This window comes from Ambystoma mexicanum, chromosome 2p (genome assembly GCF_040938575.1).
Source record: "Ambystoma mexicanum isolate Mex_15411 chromosome 2p, UKY_AmexF1_1, whole genome shotgun sequence".
NCBI classification, from domain to species: Eukaryota; Metazoa; Chordata; class Amphibia; order Caudata; family Ambystomatidae; genus Ambystoma; species Ambystoma mexicanum.
This window is the reverse complement of record NC_090923.1, coordinates 1,469,449,086-1,469,473,634: the sequence shown is the minus strand read 5'-3', so window position 1 is coordinate 1,469,473,634 and position 24,549 is coordinate 1,469,449,086. Positions and strand designations below refer to the sequence as shown.

Genomic DNA, 24,549 nt, shown 5'->3' with positions numbered 1-24,549 from the left:
CGAGAACAAGGAAAAGGGACTGTGGATAACGCGACGCGTTGCGCTAGCAACATGGTAGCCTTGCGTTTGATTACCTAGGTAACCAAAGTACACAAGTTTAGCTATGGCGCCAGGTTCCAGAACAGGACAAGCCGACGCTCATTAGAGCTTGGATTAGCAAGGTAAACTGCTGTAGAGAAGTACCTCTCATTTAATGTACTTCGCATAGATACCAATCCAATTTGATGTGTTCAAGCGCAGTAACTTTGACAGATTGAGACATCTCCTATGAGGGAGCGGCTCCGAATTCAGTTGTGGCGATTAATGCCAGACTAGGAATCACTGTTAAAGGAAATACATATCCACACGCTACTTCTTATGACTATTGGGGGTTTTACTGTGAACTTAATATCGTATCGCAGAAAAAGCGTGTTTTTCTTCATAGAACCGCTGATCCTAACTTTTTAACCCACATTAATGGACAGTTTACAGTTATTTACAGGAACTAAGGGATCTAACCCAAGATACACTATGCATCTAAGCATTGGTAAGTGCATGCTTAGATTATATTTGCTAATTGTATACATGCTTTGCATATGACTAAATACTAGTGAACTCTCAAAACACGTTTGTTTTTCTTCTTTTTCTCTTCTCTCTCACCCTACACTCCCCCTACACCAACCTATATTTTCTGTCTGCCTTAATATGGTCGATTTACCATCATTACAAACTGTGCAAAATCAACTGGTTTGTGTCTTACAATGTCATGATTTATAACTTATGTTTGTCATGTTATATCACCACCATACTTGATTCAGACAATATGTTTTGTATATAGTAAATGCATTTGAATCCAACTGCACAAACGGAAAAATCACAGATTATGCCCGGTTTTGAGAAAGGCTGGAATCACCAGAAACACGTGTCAGCTTAAGGGCACTGTCAAATTAAATAAAAATAAAAATGAAACTTTGCTAACCAGTTAAGCAGTCGTGCTATATCACTTCGGCGCAGTCTTGAGAAGTTAGACTTTAATTGGATTAGCTCTTAGAACTTTCCCACTATCGGCCCTAGTATTCACTTGAGATCACATTTATCTTTTCACATCGTGAGAACTCAATCTGTTGTCCCCAAGACAGCAATGAGTAAAAGCCTAACACATTTTCCTAAAAATGAGGAATATATTGACGTAGCCACCATAAATACTGATGTTGCTACATTATACATGTAGGTCTGACCCCTGTCCCCTTCTCGCTCGAGCCATGTGAAATCACAGTCTGAGTTGGAATGTAAATGAAGCTAAAACTGAAATTGAGTATCCTACACAGAGAAGTCTTCGCACAGTGTGAGAAACCTGACGGTATTCTCAGACCTACGCCCTCATGATCTTCAATTCAGGTGGTGAGGGAAGGGCCATCGCTTTTGGATCCCGACCCTGGAGTTCGACACCGAGGGAGGATCACCACCTGAGTGGAGGGTCACAAGGGATTGGGCGGGCGGATACCAAAGGGCGAGACATGGTATTCCCCCAGTCCCAGTAATAGCCCAGCCCACTCTCCCTCAACCTTCATGGGGTATTTTCAATCTCACTCCATCTCTCCCTCCCCATTTCCAACAAATACTGAGACGGGGAGGAGGCAACTAAGAGCAGTAAAGATCATCCATAGAACAACCTACTGTAGAAATAACTCAAATTGTCCCACTAATAGAGCCAGGAAGGGTCAGGCATTTAATAATGAACACTCACACCTGACTCCACTTGACTGTTTTTTTCAAATATAAAAGGTGTGGTTTTTCACAAGAAGGAAAGCAAGCTAGGGATGCGGTCAGGACCCAAGGAGCCAAGGAGCAGAGAGCAACAGGTGTAAAAGCCTGGAGGAGACCGGCATGCCGAGAAGCTGGCCCAGTGTTTGTGAGGGGCTGCAGGGTGGCTAGGGGGCTGTGCCTCCAAGGAGCCGGAGTAAAGCAGCCTGTATACTGCTGGTGTCGTTTGGGAAAATACTTGTTCCCTTGGGACGTGTGCCGGTCCCAAGGGTGCCTGCGCGGCAGGTGTTGAGACTCTGACCTCAACCCAACCCAGTGCATCCAGCCGAACCACTTGTCACCACAATGCTACCCAGTAAAAGAGACTCAGGAGCGTGCGTTTTACAGATCCCTGGTGGTCCAGTGGCATTGCTGAGCGCGGATCGAGCGCTCTGCACCCGATCCGCGCCCAGCAATGCTTTCACAAAAGGTGTCGTTGGAAAGGGGAGATTCTCCCCTTTCCAACGACACCTCCCTCGATCTCCGGCTTGAAATACAGTCGGAGATCGAGGCAGAGAAAGGTGGACACTCACCTTCTCTTTTCATCGCGGCAGCCCAAAATGGCTGCCGCAGTGAAAATACTTTCAGTTTCACGTTGGCGTGCATTACGCACGCCGACGTGAAACTGAAGGTAGTCCAACCCCTAGGCAGTGAGGCGGGACCTCCCCCTCACATAGCCCGGGGGTTTGATTACTGTTGTGAGCGATCCCTGCTTTGCAAACAAAGTGCCGAAAAGGACGAGCTGGCACCTTAAGAGGTTAAAGAGCTTGAACCAGATAAAACCGAAAGAAGTAGCTTAGGCTTTGGGGACACTGATAAATCAATTTACATCAAAGAAAGAAAAGGAGAAGAACCCACCATCTAGCCCGACCTAGCCTTCGCCCAGCAAAATGATCCAGCTCTCACTGAAGTGTTTTTACAAGCAATTCCAGAAGAAGAAGGCTTACAGAAGGGAAGTCCCTTTTTCTTTCTAAAACAAGCATTGCTTTAAAGAAGAGAAACCTCCCCAGAGGGTATGGTAAAAACATAATTGCTAATACCCAAAAGCCACCAAAAGGTTGTATTGGAAATCATACATTCCCATTTTACTGAGGGAGCATTTAGGAAAATCTAAAACCCAGGCGCATATTAGCGGAAAGTTTTACTGGCCAGGTATCCATGCCGATGTAAAAACATTCATCCAGATGTGCAAAATATGTCAAAAGACTAGCACGCACATCCCGTCACCTGCCCATCTGAACCCACTGCCGATCATAGAAATCCCCTTTTCAAGAATTGGTATGGACATAATTGGACCACTTGAAACATTCAGATTAGGTCATAAATATTTCTTTGTGATACTGGATTATGCAACCCGATATCCTGAGGCATTCCCAATGCGAAATAATACCACCCATCAGATCCTTTAACATCTTCTACAGTATTTCTCCAGGGTCGGTTTTCCCAAGGAAATACTAACGGACCAGGGCTCAAATTTTATGAGTAAGTTAATGGCGGAAGTGAAAGAGCTAGTCCACATTACCACCTTGAAAACTTCTGTGTACCATCCCCAAACTGATGGCTTGGTAGAAAGATTTAATAAAACCCTAAAACTCATTCTTCGAAAAATTGGTAGACAAGGACGGGAAATATTGGGACTGAATGATCCCATGGGCACTATTTGAAGTGATGAAAACCCCCCAAGCTTCCACAGGTTTCTCTCCCTTTGAATTACTCTATGGAAGAGAACCGAGAGGGTGTCCGGTCATTTGGTCGACAACAAACTGGTCGACTGCAATTTGGTCGACACATTTGGTCGAATGCCAAATGGTCGAATTTTTTTTTTTTATTTATATATGTGTTTTGTGGGTTTTCGTGTGGGGGAAAAAAAAGAAAAGAAAAAAAAGGGGGTTGGGGAGGGGGACCGCCCCAAACAAATCAAAAAAGGGTTAAAAAAAAAACTCGACCATTTGGCATTCGACCAAATGGTGTCGACCAGTTGTCCTGTCGACCAAATGTTTTCGACCAAATGACCCGCAACCAACCGAGAGACGTCCTGGAGAAGAGGCACCTATTCCCACCTATTCCCAGCTCACAAACCGCCATCCGAATGCAAGAACAAAAGATGGAAAAAGCCCTGAGCCAACAAAAGACCACTTATGACAAGAAAGTGAGTCTAAGATCATTCTCCGTAGGACAGAAAGTACTGGCCCTTTTACCAACTTCAGAGAACAGGCTTGTCTCGAAATGGCACAACACAGACCTTATGAGATAGTAGAACAAACAGGAAACCGTACTTATAGAGTAGCCCAACCAGACAGAAAACAGAAAATCCAATTATATCACGTAAATCTCTTGAAAGAGAACCTGTCAGCCACCCATGTCAAAGTATTAGCCTGTCTGGTTCCCGAAGACACAGACAAATTTGATTTAATTCCTTCCGAGCTGTCTACTCAACGCCAAAAAGTTCTGAAAGATGTAGTAATTTTATTTCCTGATGTATTCTCAGAAACACCAGAATTCTGCATAGTCTTCCGTCAAGTTAATGCCATATCGGACTTCGATGCCTATCCCATGCCACGCATCAACAACCTAATCGATAAACAGAAAATCTAATGATATCACATAAATCTCTTCAACAACCGCATTAACTTCCGTCAAGTTAATGCCATATCGGACTTCGATGCCTATCCCATGCCACGCATCAACAACCTAATTGATAAACAGAAAATCGAATTATATCACGTAAATCACTTGAAAGAGAACCCGTCAGCCACCCATGCCAAAGTATTAGCCTGTCTGGTTCCCGAAGACATAGACAAATTTGATTTAATTCCTTCCGAGCTGTCTACTCAACGCCAGAAAGTTCTGAAAGATGTAGTAATTTCATTTCCTGATGTATTCTCAGAAAAACCAGGAAGAGTAAAAGGTACATACCACTATATTAGAACACCTAAACGTAAAGTGGTAGACTTAAAACCATATTGACTCAGAGAAGCCTGTAAACAGATAGTGATCGAGGAAGTCAACAAAATGTTAAATGCCAAAATGATTGAACCCTGCTCAATCCATGGTCCTCTCCTATCGTGTTGGTCACTAAACCTGACCGCTCCTGGAGATTCTGCATAGACTTCCGTCAAGTTAATGCCATATCAGACTTCGATGCCTATCCCATGCCACACATCAACAACCTAACTGATAAACTCGGAGCAGCCATCTTTCTATCTACCCTAGATTTAACCAAGGGATACTGGCAAATTCCCGTATATGGACCAATAAGGAAAAGACTGCGTTTTTCACGGTGCTAGGATTATTCCAATTTAAAGGCCTCCCTTTCAGTCTACACAGTGCGCCAGTCACTTTCCAACGCCTCAAATTCTACAACCCTATTCTGATTTCCGTGGAGCTTATATTGATGATATAATAATTTATAGTAGGACTTGGGAGGACCATCTCTTCCATCTTTATATCATCATGAAAGTCCTCAGAAACGCTGGCCTAACTGCTAATCTAGCTAAGTGCAGATTGGCCCAAACAGCCGTAAAATCTATTGGCTTCTTCATAGGGAACGGGAATGTACAACCCCAACATGAGAAGGTAAAAGCTGTGTTCGATACACCAACTCCCAAGACCAAAAGAGATCTTAGAGCTTTTCTCGGATTAATAGGATACAACTGAAGATTTATCCCCAAATTTTTTGGACAAAACAGCCTGGCTGAAAGATAAAATTAAGAATGCTGACCCCCAGAAACTCCATTGGAATGATATGTTATAACACCTTGAAGCGAACACTTTGTCAGAACACAATCCTAAAGGTAGTCAAATTCTCTAAGGAGTTTGTCTTACAGAGAGATGCCTCACTTACTGGGTTAGGAGCCGCCCTGTCCCAACTTTGCGATGGATTGGAACATACCGCATTATTCACCAGCCGCAAGCTGTTCCCACGTGAAAAAATGACTCTGTGTTGCAACTGGAGGCCCTGGCCATCAAGTGGGCTATTATCCATATTAGATGCTACCTATTGGGACGAAGGTTCACGCTTGTTGCAGACCACTCGCCTCTTTGTTAGATTAGGCAAGTGTTAGGCAGAAACCTGTGCAGTTCCCTCTGGGACCACTGCTAAAGATTTAGGACTACAGGTGTTTGCCAATAAACCCACTTGGTAGCAGTCTGTACCACACAGATTCACTTGGTAGCTGTGGCTGAGCAGTCAGACTTCCCTCAAGAAGAGTTAGGCAGTATACAGAGTATTCACAATAGGTCAAGAGCACACAATAGAACAAGTAAACACTGACCAGAGCTTGGTGTAAAAGAGATATAATTATTTATTTAAAACCACATCTAGAAAAACACACAGGCACTAATAGTAAGCAATTCAAAAACACGGTCACTAAAAGATATACACTCCCTTAAAAGAATATTAGACAAGTCTTAAGTAAAGCCCCACTTATTTTCAGACAGCGGTGAGCGCTTAACGTAGATGGCACTCTAATAGTTCGTTTTAAAAAGGGAGAGAAAAGCAGAGAACAAGTTGAAACAGATCCCAATGCTTTTACGAGAACATAACAAGAGAGGAGGCAAAGTAAAACCGTGAGTTCAGAGTCAGTAGGCTGGATCCGCTTTAAGAGGATTGAAACGAAATGTGTCCAAGGTCACACGGTTGCAGTGCACAAAAGTCTTGAAAAGGTTCAAAAAGCAGTTGGACCAGAGAAAGGGACCAGTTAGAGGGTCAAGACGGCCAGCCCAGTCCAGAAGGTTAAGGAGTTATTATTACCTTGTAGCAATCTTTAGAAAGGGAGGCCTGGCGGACACGGTACCTTAAAGTGGTGAGAACGCTCCAGCGGGGGCAGTTGTTCCTGGCAGCGGGTGCAAGTCGGTGCTTCGTCCGGGGGAAAGAGAGAATCTCGTCATGGAGGAAGACAGGAGTCCGTTGCACTGCCAGGGAAGAAACCAGCCGCAGAGTTTCTCAGGTACAAGGAGCGGTCCGGTGATTCGCGGTTCAGGGGTGAGTGGCTATCCGGCCGCCGGGGTGCTTGGCACGGGCAGTTCGACCACAAACCGGGCTGGGGTGCGAAGAAAGAAAGAAAAACTGGTTGTGCCCACCAGTCAGGGAAAGAAGACTCTCCAGCCGGGAGATGTTCTCTGTCGTCGGGAAGTGGTGAGTCGGTTCTGCAGGGCTCCACCGGTGGTGTTGTCGTGGTAGGTCGGCTCAGCTTCTCCCTCGTCGGATTCTCAGGTCCTGTGGTGACTTCTGAAGTTCCAGTCCCCAAAGCCCTGCTTTTATGCAGAAAACCCCCATTCACTCAGCCTAGCTGTCACTCAAACATGCTAAGTGGTGAGCCGGCCGGCTCACCACTTGGGCCAATCACACAAGAGTGCGACCTGAGTTACCAACGTAACTCGGTCTAGGGTGCCTAAACCCCCTCCCACACCCCCTGTGGTACCCAGACAGAGTGGCACCACTTTTGGAGGCTTCTGTGGAGAAGCCCGCCAAAAAGTGGAACAAAGGGCTCCACTTGGGTTGGAGTCACAGAAGAGAACACAAACGCCATTTTAGAATCGAGTCTTGGCAAAAAATACCAACCGGTGAATTAATATTAATTAAATAAACCGGCGGTATGTTCGAGGCTATGAGAATTAAATAATTAAAGTTGGTAGCCTCGAACAATGGGAAAATCCCATAGGAAAATATTTGCGGTCAGATATAAAAAGTAGTTTCCACTGCCACCAGCCAAAACTCGATCAGGGGGGACAGAGACGTGCCCCCTCGACTAACAGACCCCAGGGCAATCGAATTGCCCCCACCAGTACATCCACAATATGATGGTTTGTACTGGTTTCTGTTAATAATTTGGGACTAGTAAAGCCAATGGTGACTTTACATGCCCTGGGAGACAGTAGTCAGTCCCAGGGTATGGAGTCTATGGTGGGGTGTCACTATGACACCCCTGTGTTACTGCACGGAGGGTGCTGTGTAACACACATAGGAAAAACACATGAGACCCTATGGAGTAAAGGACCCCATAGCCCATAAAACACATTACCAGTCAAAGGAATACCATTAATCATGTCCAAGAGTGGGAGGAAAAGAGTCTCACTCTTGGCAGGAGTAAAAAAACAAACCGCAGAAATCCATCAAAGCTGCTGGGGGACTCACTAGGTTAGGAAATTCAGCCTAAAGAGAGAATTCTCCCTAACAGTGAGGATCGTAGACTACACAAAATTATGTATTAGATCTATAAAATACACACTAAGCAAATTAATTGGGAATAAATAATCATTTTGTTGATGATCATTCATTTTGAACTACACTCTGCGTAGACAAATTCTTTTTGGAGAAGGTCTGAGTACTCCTTCCAGCATGACACACAGTTAGACTCTGAACATGCTTTCCGTGGATGGGGCTCAATACTCAATGTCCTATTGGATGGGACCAAAAGGACACAAAAAAAAGGTGGATGGATTGAAAAACACTCAGTTTTTTTCTCTACTGTAAAGTAGGAAATGTGTAACCTAGGAACAGAGCCTGGTGACAGGGAATATTCAAAGTGTGTGAATCTACGAAAGATCCAATTCTGGAGATTTTTCAGCACCACTGTGCTCTTGGCACTAAGGGTTAGAGCCAAAATGTCCAGAATTCAGTTATTAGGCTTGTTTTCCTGGATGCCTTTAACTTGTCAAAGTCACCAAATGAGGCTCTTAAAAAATTAAATCCTAAGTTCCCAACCTATGATATTTCTCCTGGTCCACTGAGTTGCCAGCACTGCTGCCGTGTAGTCGGAGCCATTAGAATTAAAACAACTAGCATGCAGCGCTCCTGGATCAACTTCTGTTGACATGTATTAACAAAATGATACTGTGTTATGGTAAGGCATTTTAAAACCACCACCCTCAGCCTGTATCCCTTCTCGATTACTGGTGCTAGAATTTGGAACTGTTGGAAACACAGCTCTCCAATATGTAACTCCTCTAGACTCTATTCTGTGTTCAGTGCCACAAACCTAGGATCACGAATAGTTAGCTGCACAACTAGGAACATACATGTACAGGTTTTCCACTTTGTAGTACCCAACTCACTTTTTGACTTCAGACCCAGGGATATAGCACCAAACTGTTGCCTTTACTTAAGCTACAAGGATATATTTCTCCCCTTCCTATCAGTACTAGTTTGGGCATAGACATTATCACCCTCTAGTTTTGGGTTTCCCACCTCAACCAGTACCAATACCTTTGACACAATCCTACCAGAAAGTATTTCTTCTTCCTCCTTAATTAGGGTATTTTTCAGGATGTGTTATTTAACTGGGGTCATTCACCTCATCCAAGGTCTTCCCTCAGTTTCTGGTATATAGTCCTCACCAGGCTGGTGGCTTTCTCTCCTCCTCTGGGTCTTGCAGCTGCAAGTGTCTGACTCCTAATCGTAAGAAGGCTTCTGGCTTTTTCTCTAGGGCTCTGGTTCCACCTTTGGGCTCCCTGTCTCTTCCACCTGCCTGGAAGTTGATAATCCGGTCTGACACAATAATGTCCCTGGTTGGTGGTTCTCTAGTCTCTCCCCTTTTTCTTCTTGTGATTGGGGTTCCGTTTCCCACTTGTGTGGAAGGCTGATTATCCATGAGAGTGCTTGCACTTCACAGTCTCTGAGTTTCTATAAATAAGTGCTTGAGAAAGTGGGGGTAACTATACAGCCTCCCCACTTGGCTAAAAAAGGGGGTCAAGGGCTTTCTTCTGCTGCTCTATTGACTTGGGATACTAGATTTTCTAGGACTCTGACCCAGAGGGACAGTGTGCGGAACAAGTCAAATTTACTGTACCATATGAGAGCCCTGAGCCATTGTTCTTCCCCATATTACTGTATGCCGGCGAGTTAGAGTTCACCCCTTTTACTAGGAAGCATGAGAGTTTGGTGCATGTCGAGGGGCTCTGAGCAACCCCCTGTATACCACATACAGGTAGCACCTCACAAACTGGTGGGGCCTCCATGATCCCTCGAACCCCTTAGAACGCCAGGACTTGGCCTAATATAACTTTGACACATTTTAAATGTTGATCACAATGCTCTTTGTTTTTCTCTTGCATGCGAGCACATCAGCGCTAGGCTCTTGGATTGTTAAAACTACAACTCGCAAAATGTAATAGTTTGTGGTGCTCTTTTGCTTGTCAGCATCTTAGCAGAATGCATTGGCAGTGTTAGAATGACTTCCAGAATGTACTTCTTTCGCTTAACAAGGCCTGCACAATATTGCCATTCACTGCCAAAGCCCCGCTCTCAAACCTCAGGCTTCCTGACTCTGTTTTCCCCATCTTCTGCCTTGTGGCCACCTTCCACTTCCTTGTTTGACCTCCACCACCTCCCTATCCTTTCAGAGTATTGAGGATGCTTTTGGTCCCCTTCCACGTCCTCAATCATCCACCAATTCCTCACTCCACTTTTGAGCAACTTTAAGTTCACTAGCATGTGTTTGCTGACACTATGTTGGTTCACTCAGTGTTAGTCACAACCACAGTGTCAGACACTTTGAGGACATCTTCTCCTCCTGGCTCCCAAACAGGCTTCCTACCCCTTCGCAACTCTTGTTTGCTAGCTCCCGCTTACGTGTTGACAGCTCTAATCTACAAGCAACTTCTCAGAAATATTCTTTGCGCTCATTTGACTGTGATGGGAGTTCGTGTTAGAGCAACCTGTTTTTATTCTTTCCATATGCCCTTCAGCAGTGCGATGTGATCTGCCATGTACTTCCGCTCTGTTGCACAACCCCCAGTCTTCTTTGGCCGTACCTATTTCTTTGCATTGGTGCTCCGCGCGCAGCCATAGGCATGAAGAAGACTCCTCTTTTCCAGATCATAGTGTGGGAAATAGGTCTGCTGCAAGTCATTCTTTTTTTTTTTAACACTTTATTTATGACGCACACAGGTAAAACCAATACATACATCTAATACTTGTTGCTTCTTACATTGTACAATATCAATTTCCTTCTGAATCTGAGTGTTCATGTTCAGCCTTTTCCAGTAGGTATAGTTTGTACCTCTCCCATATATTCTTTGGTCTAGATGCAAGTAGCACAGAGTCTATGTACAGTTCTTCAACATCACTTGTCCATACCATATCTTTGTCCCAGTCTGCCTTGGTTGGGGGGTTTGCACTTTTCCATTTCATCAGGATCGCCCTTTTGGCTATGAGCAGACTCAAGTTTAACAGTTTACGCCATATCGGGTTCATTTTGTCGACCACACCTAGCAGACATATCTTAGGGGACATAACAGACATAAATAACAAAAACTAGCCTAATATGGCTGAATATTTAGAAAACAGAGAAGATGCTTTAAATCTTTTTGCCCCAAAAGGCAGCAACGCGCAAGCATTTGCATCCAACCTACCGAAACAAAGAGAGGATTTAAGGTACAAATTTGTGAAATTGGAAAGGTTATCAAAAAAGGAAATAGATAAATATTGGGAAATCAAATCATTAAACAACTATATTATGAAAAAACAGATCCCTAGAGGCTTTAGGATACTGACCTTCCCAGATTTTACAAAATATGATGACAAAAACCTAGCAGAATCTTGGGAACACAATTTGAACCAAAGTTCCAACGTGATGTTAGAACTCCTAATAGAACATGCTTCTTGAGAGCACAAACGGATAACAAATCAAATAGAGGAGGTAAAAAGGGAAATACAAGAAGCAAAAGCACTAGAAGTGACGAAAGTGAAAAACTATCAGAAAATGTTCGAGATGACAAGGTGTACACTTTCCAGGACAAATACAAACAATTAAGTAAACCCAGTTCGAAAGAAAGTACACCAAACACTTCCCCATGTAGTTCAGATGCAGATTCTGAAGGAGACCAAGACAAAGACACACCTAATACTACTGAAACTCAAGAAGGACAAGGTTTTTTAAATCAAATAAGGAGATATAAGAAGGGAAACAGACTCACCTACCAAAATCAGAAACAAGTGTGTTTTTTATTGCCACAACAGGCAACCCAACAACAACCGCCAACAGGAGGAGGGGGAAATGTGGCAATAGTAGACACAGGAAATCCAGAGGTGTTAGAAGACTCCAGGAGACTAACAAGAGCAAGAGCCAGAGAAGCAGTGAAAAAGAACAAGTGAAAGACCTGGTTCTGAACATATCCAATCACCAACTCAAACCGGAGGAAATATCACTATTAAACAAAGGATTTACCTTTGCACCAACCACAAACTTCAATAATACAGAAGTACATATAGATCTATTTAAATTTGTGAGAAAGCTGAAATTGAAAAAGTATTTTGATACCCAAATCAAGGTATCCCATACCAAAGAACCACCGGCACAGGAAAGTGGGATAACCATTGAAGATTTGGACAAAATAAATGCACTTAGATCTTTACAAGAAACAGAAGAAAGACCAATCCATGAGACATTATATGAACTTCAAATACAACAAACCAGCCTTTCCGCCAAGGACTTCAAACCCAAATCTAAGTTTACGCCACAGCTTATGCCAGACAATTTAGTTGATACCTTTTACAAAACAGTTACAAAGGATTTAAACGACTACAATGACGCTAAAACGGCAAACAGATTTAAATTGAAATACCAATATGACAAATTAACAAGGATGGAAAGAAAAGCACTTTTTGAACTCAAAAAAGACCACCTTCTGGTGATTAAAGGAGCTGACAAAGGAGGAAAAATAGTAGTAATGGACAGAGTGGATTATGTAGAGATGGCAATGACTCATTTGAATACACCTAATTGCTATGTCAAACTCAAAAAGAATCCCAAAATGGAGATACTAACAGAACTGAAAGAAGTGATATCATTGTGGCACAGAAAAGGATTAATCACCGATGATGAAAAAACATTTTTGGAAATAAAACAACCTATATTACCAACAGTATATTTTTTACCTAAAATACACAAAGAGTACACAAAGATTCCGGAAGGAGGACCCATTCTAAGTGGAATAGTTTGGGCAACCATGAACCTGGCACAGTATACTGACAACATCTTAAGACCCATGGCGACCAAAACTAAATCCTATTTGAGGGATACAACTGAGACAATCAATAAATTAGCAACGATAGAATGGCAGCAAGGCTATCGTCTGGGTACCTGGGACGTACGTTCCCTATACACATCAATCAGACATCAATCAGACATGATATCGCCATAGAAACTATGGACTACATTTTTTCAAAGGAAACTGCATCCAATTATCAATCTGTAAGCATGTTGAAAGAAACGCTCTTATTGACATTACAAAACAATGTATTCATCTTCAATGGCCAATTTTACAAGCAGACACAAGGAGTGGCAATGGGGATTAAGTATGCCCCAGCCCTTGCCAATTTGACGATGGCAATGTTCGAAGACAAATACATTTATACCGATAAAGATTATGACGCAAATGTAATACTATGGACACGGTACATAGATGATGTACTTATCATTTGGAAAGGGGAGGAGGGACCCCTGGAAGACTTCAGAAGCAGAGCGAATAAGAACACGATGGGGATAGAATTCACAGGAACTGCCAGCACTAACGAAATAAACTTTTTAGATCTGAACATTTATGTAGAAGACAACCATCTTAAAAATATAACCTTTAGAAAAAGCACTGAGGCAAATTCCACCTTATTCTCCACAAGTTGGCATGTTAATTCCGTGATTAAGAACATACCAAAGGGAGAATTCATCAGAGCTCGGAGGAACTGCTCTGAACAAAGAAGTTTTGAAGAGGAATGCAAACTGCTAACAAGCAGATTTAAAACAAGAGGCTATGGGAACAAAACAATAGCATAAGCCAGAGATAAGGCTTCCCAAGTTGACAGGGAGAGCACCCTAAAGCCAACAAGATCCAAACATGATGAAAGACAAGAAATCAGTTTCATTACCAGTTGCTGTGCAGACAATAAAGTATTGAGAAAGATATTAAGGAAAAATTGGCATTTTTTACAAATTGATGAAAATGTGAGAAAGTACATAGGCGAAAACCCTACATTAACTTACAGACGAGCCAAAACTATCAAAAATATTTTGAGCCCTTCACTTCTTCCAGAAGAGAAAAAGAAGTTCCAGCTACATGGCTCCCACCACCACCAATAGGGTTTCGTAAATGTGGAACATGCACAATGTGCAAACATGCCCTCAACAACACAGTGACCTTCAAAGATAAACATGATATATCCCACAAGATAGTGGATCAAATCAACTGTAGAAGCAAGTTTGTGGTTTATGCAATTATCTGCCATTGTGAAGAAATTTACATAGGTAGTACCATTCGGGAACTCAGGACAAGAATACGGGAACACATATCAAACACCGGAAGTCAAGATACCAACTTACCTCTAGCCCAACAATGGCAACGCAAACACCAATTAGTTGACAAAAAGCAATTGAAATTTATTGGACTTAAAAAAGTGACCCTGGGACCAAGAGGAAGAGACCTTGAAGCTAAACTGCGGCAAGAAGAAGCAAAATTAATTTGTAAATTCCATGCAGTGGAAAGAGGCTTGAACTCAGATCATGAGATGGCCTCATTTCTTTAAAGACAATTGAAAGAACAATCTTCAAAATCATATCAGCACTAAATGGTCAACAATTCTTGTATTCATCATTGCCATTTTCTAAAAATGTTTTCCTTAAATAGGGTTTAAATCGCATAAGTATTTTTCATATACCAGGTCTTGAACTTTAACATTGACATCCATAAATCATGCACGTTTTACAACTTTGCAACATGCTTAATAACACACACTAGGTCAAAACCTTTAACATAAGGGTTTTGTGAACCAATTCAATATTAAACACCGGTCAATGCTGCAATTCGCACAAAACCTTTTATAAACATGTGTAACATGCAAAAAGTTCTCATACCGAGTTTTTCAGACCTCATTTTAATTTATATAAAGGTCAGTAATGAAACCCGCCCTGCAAAAAAAACCCTCACAAACGTATGCCCATTGTAACATTTCTCAAATCGGCACTATGCCCCTATGCATCAAGAGAGCGTGATTCTCACACTAAATAAACATTGTTCTCCCAAAATATGGCCGCAATATCAGAAACTAACAAAGGACCACTAGAGATGCTGAGGCATCCGTTTTCAAATTTTGTTTTTTGTCATACTCCTTACTAAATTTGTATTCACAAACAACACAAATTATACACTTGCATTATGACAATGTAGCACATGGTAATGGTATTTACCTGCAATACGCCAGCAAATTGAGACTCGTTTCAAAAACTCATCACATTTGGGAATTCAACACCTAAAATACATCTAATACACGAGCAAGTCTTTAATTACATTCAGAAATGCCCTATTATCTGAAATCCGCCACAAATCAGAAAAAGGAATTGGACGAATATGGTAAAAATAGTAGTAGGACTAAGCTGTCTAGTTACTATGGTTACAATATCAATAGTAACCTGCCTTCAGAACGAACGGGGACTCTTTGAAACGGCACACGCTGACAAACAGGTAAGCGTGCTGAAGGGGCTTTCGCAGGGGGGCTCACTCACACAATGGAATGACACGTGGAATACACGTGGTGACACGATCGCTACTGTTCGAAACTTTAGACCGCGAAACATGATTGTTAACATTAGGAAAATCAATACACCCGCTCACTTGGAGTGTAAATACAGTTTGGAAGACCATGGTGATAAAATGGGAACCTGGTCCCTTGCCTTTCTATTTAGCTTCAACCATTAATGGATTAGCCATTTGTGACAATTCACAACGGCAAACTTAAAATCGCCCACAAATTCATGTGCACTTTAAACAATGTATAGCCCCATTGACCAAAGGTACTTCATTAACCGTAAGCGGGAAAGCTTATTAATGGGACACATGTTGTTTTTGTTTTAGGGATTTAACCCATGACTATCCAATCTAAGTATTCAACTTATGAATTGTAAACCGAACTGACTAGGTAAGAAGAAATCGAAACCCCCATTTTTCTGGTTTCAAATACAAATTTATATTATATATGTCTTGCAAAGTGGAATAAGATATCGTCAACTAACCAAATTTCTCATGTATGTTTTTCTCTTTTTTCCGTTTCGGTTTTATTACTTGTTGCATTCTTTCTTTTGTCAACCACCCTTAACAATCCCACCCTACCCCCTCCCTCAATGGCCATCTTTTAACATATGTGCATAAAACTGTTTGTGTTTGATTTACAACATGTATACAATGTTTATTCCTTTTTCTTTTTACATCTGTAATGAATATGATATTTCTTTTAATGGAATTTGATCAGCCCTGATTTGAAAAAGACGGAGACGTCGAAACACGTGTAATCTTAAAGGGCAACCTTTCGAATCAATGCACAATTAAAAGCTCAAAGCTTACAACTTGGAGAATAAGAGGCAGTGGTTGTCTTTCTTTTTCTCCTACATGATAAAGGCGCATGATACTAGCTAAAGTAACACAGTTTTTTGCATATCTTAGGAGACCACTCCACTGGTTGATCGGCCATCCCATCGAGGGCCCTGCATATCTCAGCCCAATAACGTCTCAGTTTTACACACGCCCATAACATATGATAAATGTTCGCATCTTCAGCATTGCATCTTGGGCATTTCCCCGACATGGTTGGATATATACGTTTAAGCTTTTTCGGGGAGTAATGTGTCCTTTGTGTTATCTTGAAGTGGATTAGTCTGTACCTGGAATTACTTGATATTTGTTTGGTGAGTTCACAGATCTGGGACCATTCCTCGTCGCCAATTTGTTGTCCCAGGTCTAGTTCCCACTTGGTGTTAGCTGTGCGTTCCTCTGCTGGGCGTGTCTGGAGTATGATCTTATACAGTGCTGAGGCCGAGACCTTTTGTGAACATGTTTCCCAGTGCCATATTCCAGGCCGGTTCATTAGGGAAGGTAGGGCATGTGTTTTGTATTACTGATTGTATACAGAAATATTGTTGTCTGTGTCTATATGTGTTCCCCACTATGTCCCTAATGTCCTCCCACTGAATGAAGCGTTTTCCAGGAAATAGCTGGCCCCATTGGGTGATGCCCCTAGATGTCCAGTGCCGCGCCACCTCGCCATCTATACCAAAGGGTGTTTGGGGGTCGCCCCAGAGCGGCATACTCGGGTGGTACAGTCTGTCGGTGGCAAATATATCAGTTATTTTAGCCCATGCCGTAGTCACCACTTCCCTAGGTTCTATAGAATTATAGTGTTTAGTGGCCGATCTAGTCATTTTGTGGAGCGCCCTGACGGCTTCCTTTTCTGCCCGCCCCGGTAATGGACCCTCAGGGTTCAGAAATAGCGTAGCCCACTGGGCGGCGTGATGTGCCTGAGTGGTCAGATAGTATAATTCCAGATCTGGAGCCGTCAAACCGCTCCTTGAATAAACATCGGTTAGCATCTTGCAGCTCACCCTCGGATGTCCCCCCTACACAAATGAGACGCATACACTAGAAATGTTGGCGAACAGGGCGCAGCCCAGACAGACCGGTATGGAGCTGAATAGATAGAAGAGTTTTGGAAGGATTATCATTTTTATTAATGCAATCTTTCCCATCACTGAAATAGGGAGTGTGCTCCAGCGTTTCATTTTAATACATAGCTCGTCTGAAAAATAGATTATAGTTTAAGGCTCGTGTGAGTTGGGCCATTCTAGCAATGCGCGCCCCTAAATACAGAATATGTGTTGGGCTCCACAGTAGGCCATGCAGGTCTTGGGGTTCAGTTGTATGTTGACTGATAGGGAATATTTCCGATTTGTTGGGGTTTAAGCGTAGGCCCGAATATCTACCAAACCGTTCAACCTCTGCCAGAACCCTGCCCAAAGATCGGTCTGGATTCTTTAGATATAGCAAGATGTCGTCTGCATACAGGGTTATAATATGTAATTTGCCCTCTAGCCTAAGTCCATATGCGCTGTATCTTGACCTCAGGATATCCGCCAGGGGTTCTATTATTAGGGCGAACAGTAAAGGTGACAATGAACATCCCTGTCTGGTGCCCCCTCATAATTCAAATTTATCTGTTAGGGTTCTGTTGATTCTGATTTGGGCCTGGGGACATTTGTATAATAATTGTATCCACTTCAAGAAGTTCGGGCCAAACCAATAGTTTTGTAGTACCCCAAAGAGAAAGGGCCAAGAAACTATATGAAATGCTTTCCACATATCAAGCGAAATGGCTATGGCCTGTTCCTCGGGGGGCGTTGTGGTTAGGATTTCGTGGCATCTTCTGATATTAGTTGCTGTGGATCTCCCCATGATAAACCCTGCCTGATCTTCATGGACCATGAATGGCATCAATGGTGTTAGCCTGGTTGCAATTATTTTAGCTAGGATTTTTGCATCTGTATTGATTAACGACAGCGGTCTATATGACCCGCAATCCTCCGGGGGTCTCCCCGGTTTGAGCAGTAGCGTAATTACTGCCTCCCTTGTGGTTTCAGGGAGCTCTCCCTTATGCAGGGCCTCCGTCCACATCGCCAGTAGCCTGGGCACCAACAGCTTTTTGAACTCTTTATAGAACTCAGCGCCCAGACCGTCCGTACCAGGGGCTTTCCCGTTGGGTAATGCCTTTATCGCTTCCTCTATTTCTGTTTCGGGTTATCGGCGTCTCTAAGGACTCCCTAGTATCGCCCGCCAGAAGTGTCGTTGGAATTTGGGAGAGATAATGTTCAATCTCAGCACCTGTGGCGTCGGATTGAGGAGAATAAAGTTCCTTGTAAAATGCTTGGAATGTATCCTCTATTTTACCCCGGTCAGTGGTAACCGAGCCGTCTGGTGTTTGTATGCATGGGATGATTGTTGGTCCCCTCTCTCCCCGCACTGCTTTGGCCAGCAACCTCCCCGGGCGTTCACTCTCCCCATAGCGACATGCGGCCGCTGGTTTATCAAAGTATAGGATCTCCTGGTCCGCTGCCTCAGTAAATTCATCCAATTTACTCTTTATATCTGAGCTAAGTTGTGATGTTGGACTAATCGCATATTGATGTTGTAATGCTACTATTTGCGTTTCCAATCGGTGCAGTCTATTTCTAATATCTTTAAGGATTCCACTTTCTGTAGATATGGAGCTGCCTCTTATATATACCTTAAAAGCTTGCGATAGTGTCGCAAGACTAGATACAGAGTTTTCATTAAGATCGAAATATTCGTGTATTTGCTGTTCCAGTGCGTTCCTGTAGACCAGGTCTCGCAATGCAGCGGGTTTAAATCTCCATGGTGGTCTATTCGCAGTGGTGCCAGGGATTTGTAGTGTCAGCTGTATGGGGGAGTGATCCGAATATGTCCTAGGATGTATCTGAGTGTTCGAGACCCACGAGAGAACTGTGTCATCTACCAACCACATGTCTATTCTGGAGTGCATGTTGTGCACCGTTGAATAATACGTATATTCTCTTTTAGAAGGATTTGGGGTCCTCCATGCGTCCTTCAGATTCATATCAGCTATATGTGTGATTATTGTCTGTGCTGCCTTGGTCAATGTTCTTGGTTGTGTTGACGTGCGATCAGTATGTACATCAAGAATGGTATTAAAGTCTCCCCCGCATATCGGATGGGCCACGGGGTAGTTCGCCAATTTCCCAAAAATCGTGGAGTAGAATTCCAGGTCGTCTATGTTTGGCCCATATATGTTGAGGAGAACTATCTCTTTGTCATGGAGTGTGCAGTGTAGTATCACATATCTCCCTCCAGGGTCACATAACACATCTTTACATGCGAACTGTAAGGTTTTATGTATTAAAATGACTGCTCGTCTTGCCCTTTTAGAATACTTTGTAAAATATTGATGTGGTCCCCAATTTGGTACCATTTGTCCTCCCTGTTCTGGCCCTATATGAGTCTCCTGTAGGAAAATAATCTTGGGGGTCTGTCTGTTAATGTATGCTAAGATTTTTCTTTTCTTGACTCTGGAACCTAGGCCTCGAACATTCCAACTCAATATTTTAATATTATCAATGCCTGATTCAGCCATTTTCTAAAAAATAATCGTAAGCATGTGTATGTAGATGTAGTACTACTATACTTTTGATATTTCTAGTGTTCATTAACTGTGTGCTTTTAGTTTTCATCCCCTCCCCAATGTAGCCCCTTCCCAACATTTCCAACTCCTCCCCTCACCCCACACTCACAGTTCCCCTAACTTTAACTATGCTCTTAGGATCCCGACCCTTCCCTCCCTGCAACTGAATGTGCACCTGCTACAGGGGGGCCTGCGGCGATATCCAGTGCCAATGCCTTGTTGGATCACATGTGAAGTGGACCCGTTCAGTTGTTGCTCTCACTCATATTGACACCTGTGGAGGGCGTCATTTTGTATCACACCTTACATAATGAAACATTTTTACCCTCACAGAGGGCTACCTCACAGGGGGGAGCCGTCGCTTCTGGATCTACATTTTATAACATGAGCATGTTTATTGTTACGTGTCTGTGTAGATTACCCAGTCTCGGTCGTACCAGGCTGCCCAGACAGGGCAAGGATGTGCATTTCAACAAAATGTGCAGCTTCCTCAGGAAAAGTAAAGAAGTGGATCTTATTCTGATATTGAATTTTAAGTCTCGCCGGGTAGAGCATGGCTTACTGGATCTGACGTTCCCGAAGCAGTTTTTTGACCCCATTCAGCTCTCGTTTCTCCCTTGCCGCTTTCAATATCAAGTCCCTGTCCCTGTAGTTCATTACACGGGCTATGATTGGTCTGGGGTATGCTCCCGGCTTCGGCTTAGGGGCTAGCGACCTATGAGCCCGTTCAATTATGAACATCGGTGACCATCCCGGGTCCCCCAGCAGCGCATGGAGAGCTTCCACTGCCTTTTCCATAGAGCCTTTCATTGCTTCCTCCGGAACTCCCACTATGCAAATGTTATTGCGTCTTGACCTCGCTTCTAAGTCTTCACATTTGTATTTCACTGTCCCTAACTCTATAGCCATCGTGGAGACCGCACTTTTCAAGGCTTCAAGAGCGTCCTCAGTGCCCGATATTCTTGTCTCTGCTTCCGTGATGCGTGACGTTGTTTTGTCTAGTTTAGTTTTGATGGCTGACACGTTTGCAGTTATCCCGTCCAGCTTATCATTGAGAGCTGAAAAGCCCTGTTGCATGGCGTGGAAGACCGGCTGGGGGTCCATCAACGCTCCCGATGGAACCTGTTGATCTTGTGGGGGCGTTTCCTCCTCCATCTCGGGTCCCGTCTCTTTCTGTATAGGTGTCGTATATTTATCAATGGCCCCCTTGCCCTTCTTGTGAGCTAAACTCTTGGGCATTATTCTCTTCCAGGTCAATTGATGCACGAGCCGGGTGGGCTATTCGTCTGCTTGCTGCTCTTTCTTTGGTGAGTAGGTGCAGGGTACAGCCAGGTTTATCTCGTGTGGGCCTTACCGGCAGCCATTTCGGGTCTACACTCCTGCTGATGTCAATATGTTAAATTTCTCCGCTCTGTATCCAACCTTTCTTGCGCCTGGTGTGGGGGTCTGTCTTTATGTATTTTTGCTGCTGTTGCGGCTCCAGAACCGTGTCGCGTTCGACACTATGCGGGGTCAGTGTGATCTGTGGCACAGGCACGTTTATCACGGTTGTATTTAGAGGTGTATCTCTTATGTCTCTTCCTGAATCTATTCCTCACAGTGTTCTGATGAAGTGCCGTGTCTACATGTAGCCCGTTTCAGTTACTATATTTCATTCGAGGTCCCCGTCGCCCGCAAGGAATTGACTGCCCTCACAACTCGACTTCACTGCTAGAAGTGCCCAACTGTCCACATTCAGTGATCTTTTCATGCAGAGTGTTCATGTCCTGTTGTATATCCCTGTGGTCGATCGCTTATCTCGTAGCACCTCCTTAAGTGGCGATATGCTGATCCACTTAGATCACAATAGTTGGCCCCCCGTGGTCTGGTATGCAGCGTATGAAGCTCCGGTGCGCGGTGCCAGGTCATAGGGGGTTCCGCTCGTGCCCCGCTCCGATTTATAGGGGGGGAACGCAGCGCGCGGCCCGTACCACCCCATATCTCGGATGGAAGCGGGGGACCACGATTGTTATTGTGAGCGCCGGGACCGCGCCCAGCCGCGCCCCCCTCCAGCCCTGCAGTGCCCCACTTAGCTGTAGTGTGCTCGCCGCGGGCCCTGGAACGTTGTGGTGGGGGCTCAAGAGCCGCGTGGTTCACACCTTCTTTCCGCTGGCTCTGTGCGCCTCGCCTCGGCGCCTGCTTCCCTATATTCAGGGTGTCCGGGATGGGAAGTGGGGAGGTGGCGGGGAGGTCCGCAGGCGCTCAACGAGGAGCGGAGCACCTGCAGGTTGCTTTAGAGTCAGGAGGCCGCCAGTGTTCCGGCCACCACTCGCGTTGTTATCGCCGGGCTCCTCCCCTCGATCCCGGTTTGATCGCGGGTTCTGCTTCCCGCCACCCGGGGGATTCGGATGAAGCTGTTACTCGTCGGTTCTGCGACCTGCGGTCCCCAAAGTTCGTCAGCCTGTTCCTCAGTGGTTACAGCTTAGTGCGTGCTCTTCATATGCGGAACCGGTCTCTGTAAATGCTTATCACATTATCGCGGCCCTGGTCCTCGCCGGAGCTCACACGGGAGCGGCCATCTTCTCACATGCGCAACAGCGCTCCCCCCTACTGCAAGTCATTCTTAAATTATTAGATTATCTAACATGTTTCTAAATTCAGACTGATGAAGCTCATTCCAGGTTCCAAATGAACAAATGTGAACATAGCACACTACATTGGTTTGTGCCAATGACCATTAAATGTTTTGCATGGGACACGATATTCCCACAAACCCACCAGAATATCTTTTTTGTAAACGAGAGAGTTATTTTCTCTTTTCCATCAATTATCAAAATAGATCAAAGTAGATAAAAATGTATTTTTTTCATCAAAAAGAACATATATTTTCCATAGATTTTTCCTTACCTTTTCTGGAACCATGACAGCTTTTCCGGTCTTCTGTATTCTTCAGATGCTGGTTTCCCATTAATGACACACCAGACTCTGCTGCCATATGTCCTGTTAAATAAATACAACATTTGAGATTTACCCTTTGAAATGTGGCAGTTTTATTGACATAGATCAAAAAGTATGCCTCATTGGTGCAGACACATCTGTAGAAACACATACCTTTTACTTATGCATTCAAAGTGAACTAATATCCATACTGTAGGTACATATAGCACAAACAATGCTATTTGAGTAGTATACCGAAAGAAGAGAAAAACACAGTCTATACTGAGTTAAAAGTAACTGAAACGCAGACAAACATATGTATATTGCTTTTCTTTTATAGAAAAATGAATTGGTACCTAGAGAAGTCTCTATACCACCATGCACCAGTAACAATGCACAATGAAAAATAATTACATCAAGAGCCGGTCCTTCAATTTTTTCTCTTAACTACTAACTCCACCTACATAGGAAGAGAGACATTAACACCCACATAACATGGTTGATTTGATTTTTTGATCACACGTTATACAAAAGCCTCTCTGATATGATCCAATTTAGGATAGGCCTGGCTAACTGACGGAGGGTGATTATGATGATGGAGCACATCGAATACCATTTGCATCTTAGGAAAAAGCTGAGGTGTGTTGAGCTTGTATGTAAGAGCATGTTATCAAGTGCTCCTGTCAGGTGTGCAAGTTTATGCATTTGTGTACTGTGAGGAACTCATGGTGGCAACAAGTAAGACAGACACAAGTGATCACAGTTCAAGGGTGTTTATTCAACAATGAATGCCGTATGCAGGTTGGAAAAACGCCTATTCTAAACCTAAATCTAAGATGGGAGCAAGTGTCGGCCATCAAATGAAAAATAAGGCCGTCCTAGTGGCGTTGTGTCAAAATAAAAGGGGCCTATTGCCAAACCTCACAACTAATACAAAAGGGTTGTGGGATAGTTCTCAAGAAAAGAAGAAGTATTCTCAAATAATAGGCCAGGATACGATAGCCTGGGTCTCCCTTCCCCATGTTTTGTGCACAGGGTAAAATGGGAGTTTGGAGCACAGCACAGTCTCAGGCTTCTCCAGCACGAGACGATAGTTCCAGTGGCAGTTCTCAGGACTGTCGATGGCCAAGTGTTGTTTCATTTGAAAGTCTCTCGCCTTCAAGGCCCGACGTGTTCCGATAACAAAAACAAAAGTTCCTTTAACCAAATGAAAATTTGTTAGGGTGATAAGGGTTGACCCCTGTGTCCATCTCTTCTGGGCACTGACCCTTAACGTACCGTATTCCTCAATTTATATGTCAGTTCTCTTCTTATTTGAAGTTTTGATAATAGCTACACCCCTGGTTTTCCCTCCATCGGGCCCCGACTCCTCTTGACTGTCAGTACTCGGGAGATGACTTCACCGCTGGATCTCCCTCCGTTGGGCTCGGATCCCTCTTGACTGCTAGTACTTGGGTGATAGATTCATCTCTGGCATCCCCCCTTCGTGTTCACTCTTGCCGTTTCTTAACATGTGCTTTCACTTTTCTCAATCTTGTGGTGGCAACTTTCACCCATGGATCCCCCTCTGCCAGGCTCCGACCCCTCTCGATTCTTAGCCTCCCTTCACCAGGTTTACTCTAGCTCTCGATCAGGGTGATAGTGCTCACCCCTCGGTCCCCCTCTTCTGGGTGCTGACTCCTCTTTACTTTCAATGTTTAGGGATTTTGCTCGACCCTCAGTATGACCACTTTGACCTATTCCACTGGCTCTCCTATGGCCTGCTGCTTTCTGTAGTTTCTCTCAGATGGGGATCGACCAGAGTCTCCAGAGTTAGCACCCATGTAGTGCCGGTTTCCCTCTGCAGCTAGTCTCCCCTTTACACTTTAGAGTTCTTT

At 43.8% G+C, this 24,549-nt stretch overlaps 1 protein-coding gene across 6 annotated transcripts in view; it reads right to left on the bottom strand.

The window, feature by feature from the left end:
• LOC138567633 (zinc finger protein 10-like) overlaps positions 1-24,549 on the bottom strand; it is a 688,866-nt gene that overhangs the window by 475,146 nt on the left and 189,171 nt on the right. For all 6 annotated transcript variants that reach the window (XM_069646068.1, XM_069646062.1, XM_069646064.1 and 3 more), the window contains exon 4: positions 22,643-22,735. In XM_069646068.1, the coding sequence (XP_069502169.1) occupies positions 22,643-22,735 (93 nt within the window). The remainder of the gene's footprint in view (positions 1-22,642; positions 22,736-24,549) is intronic.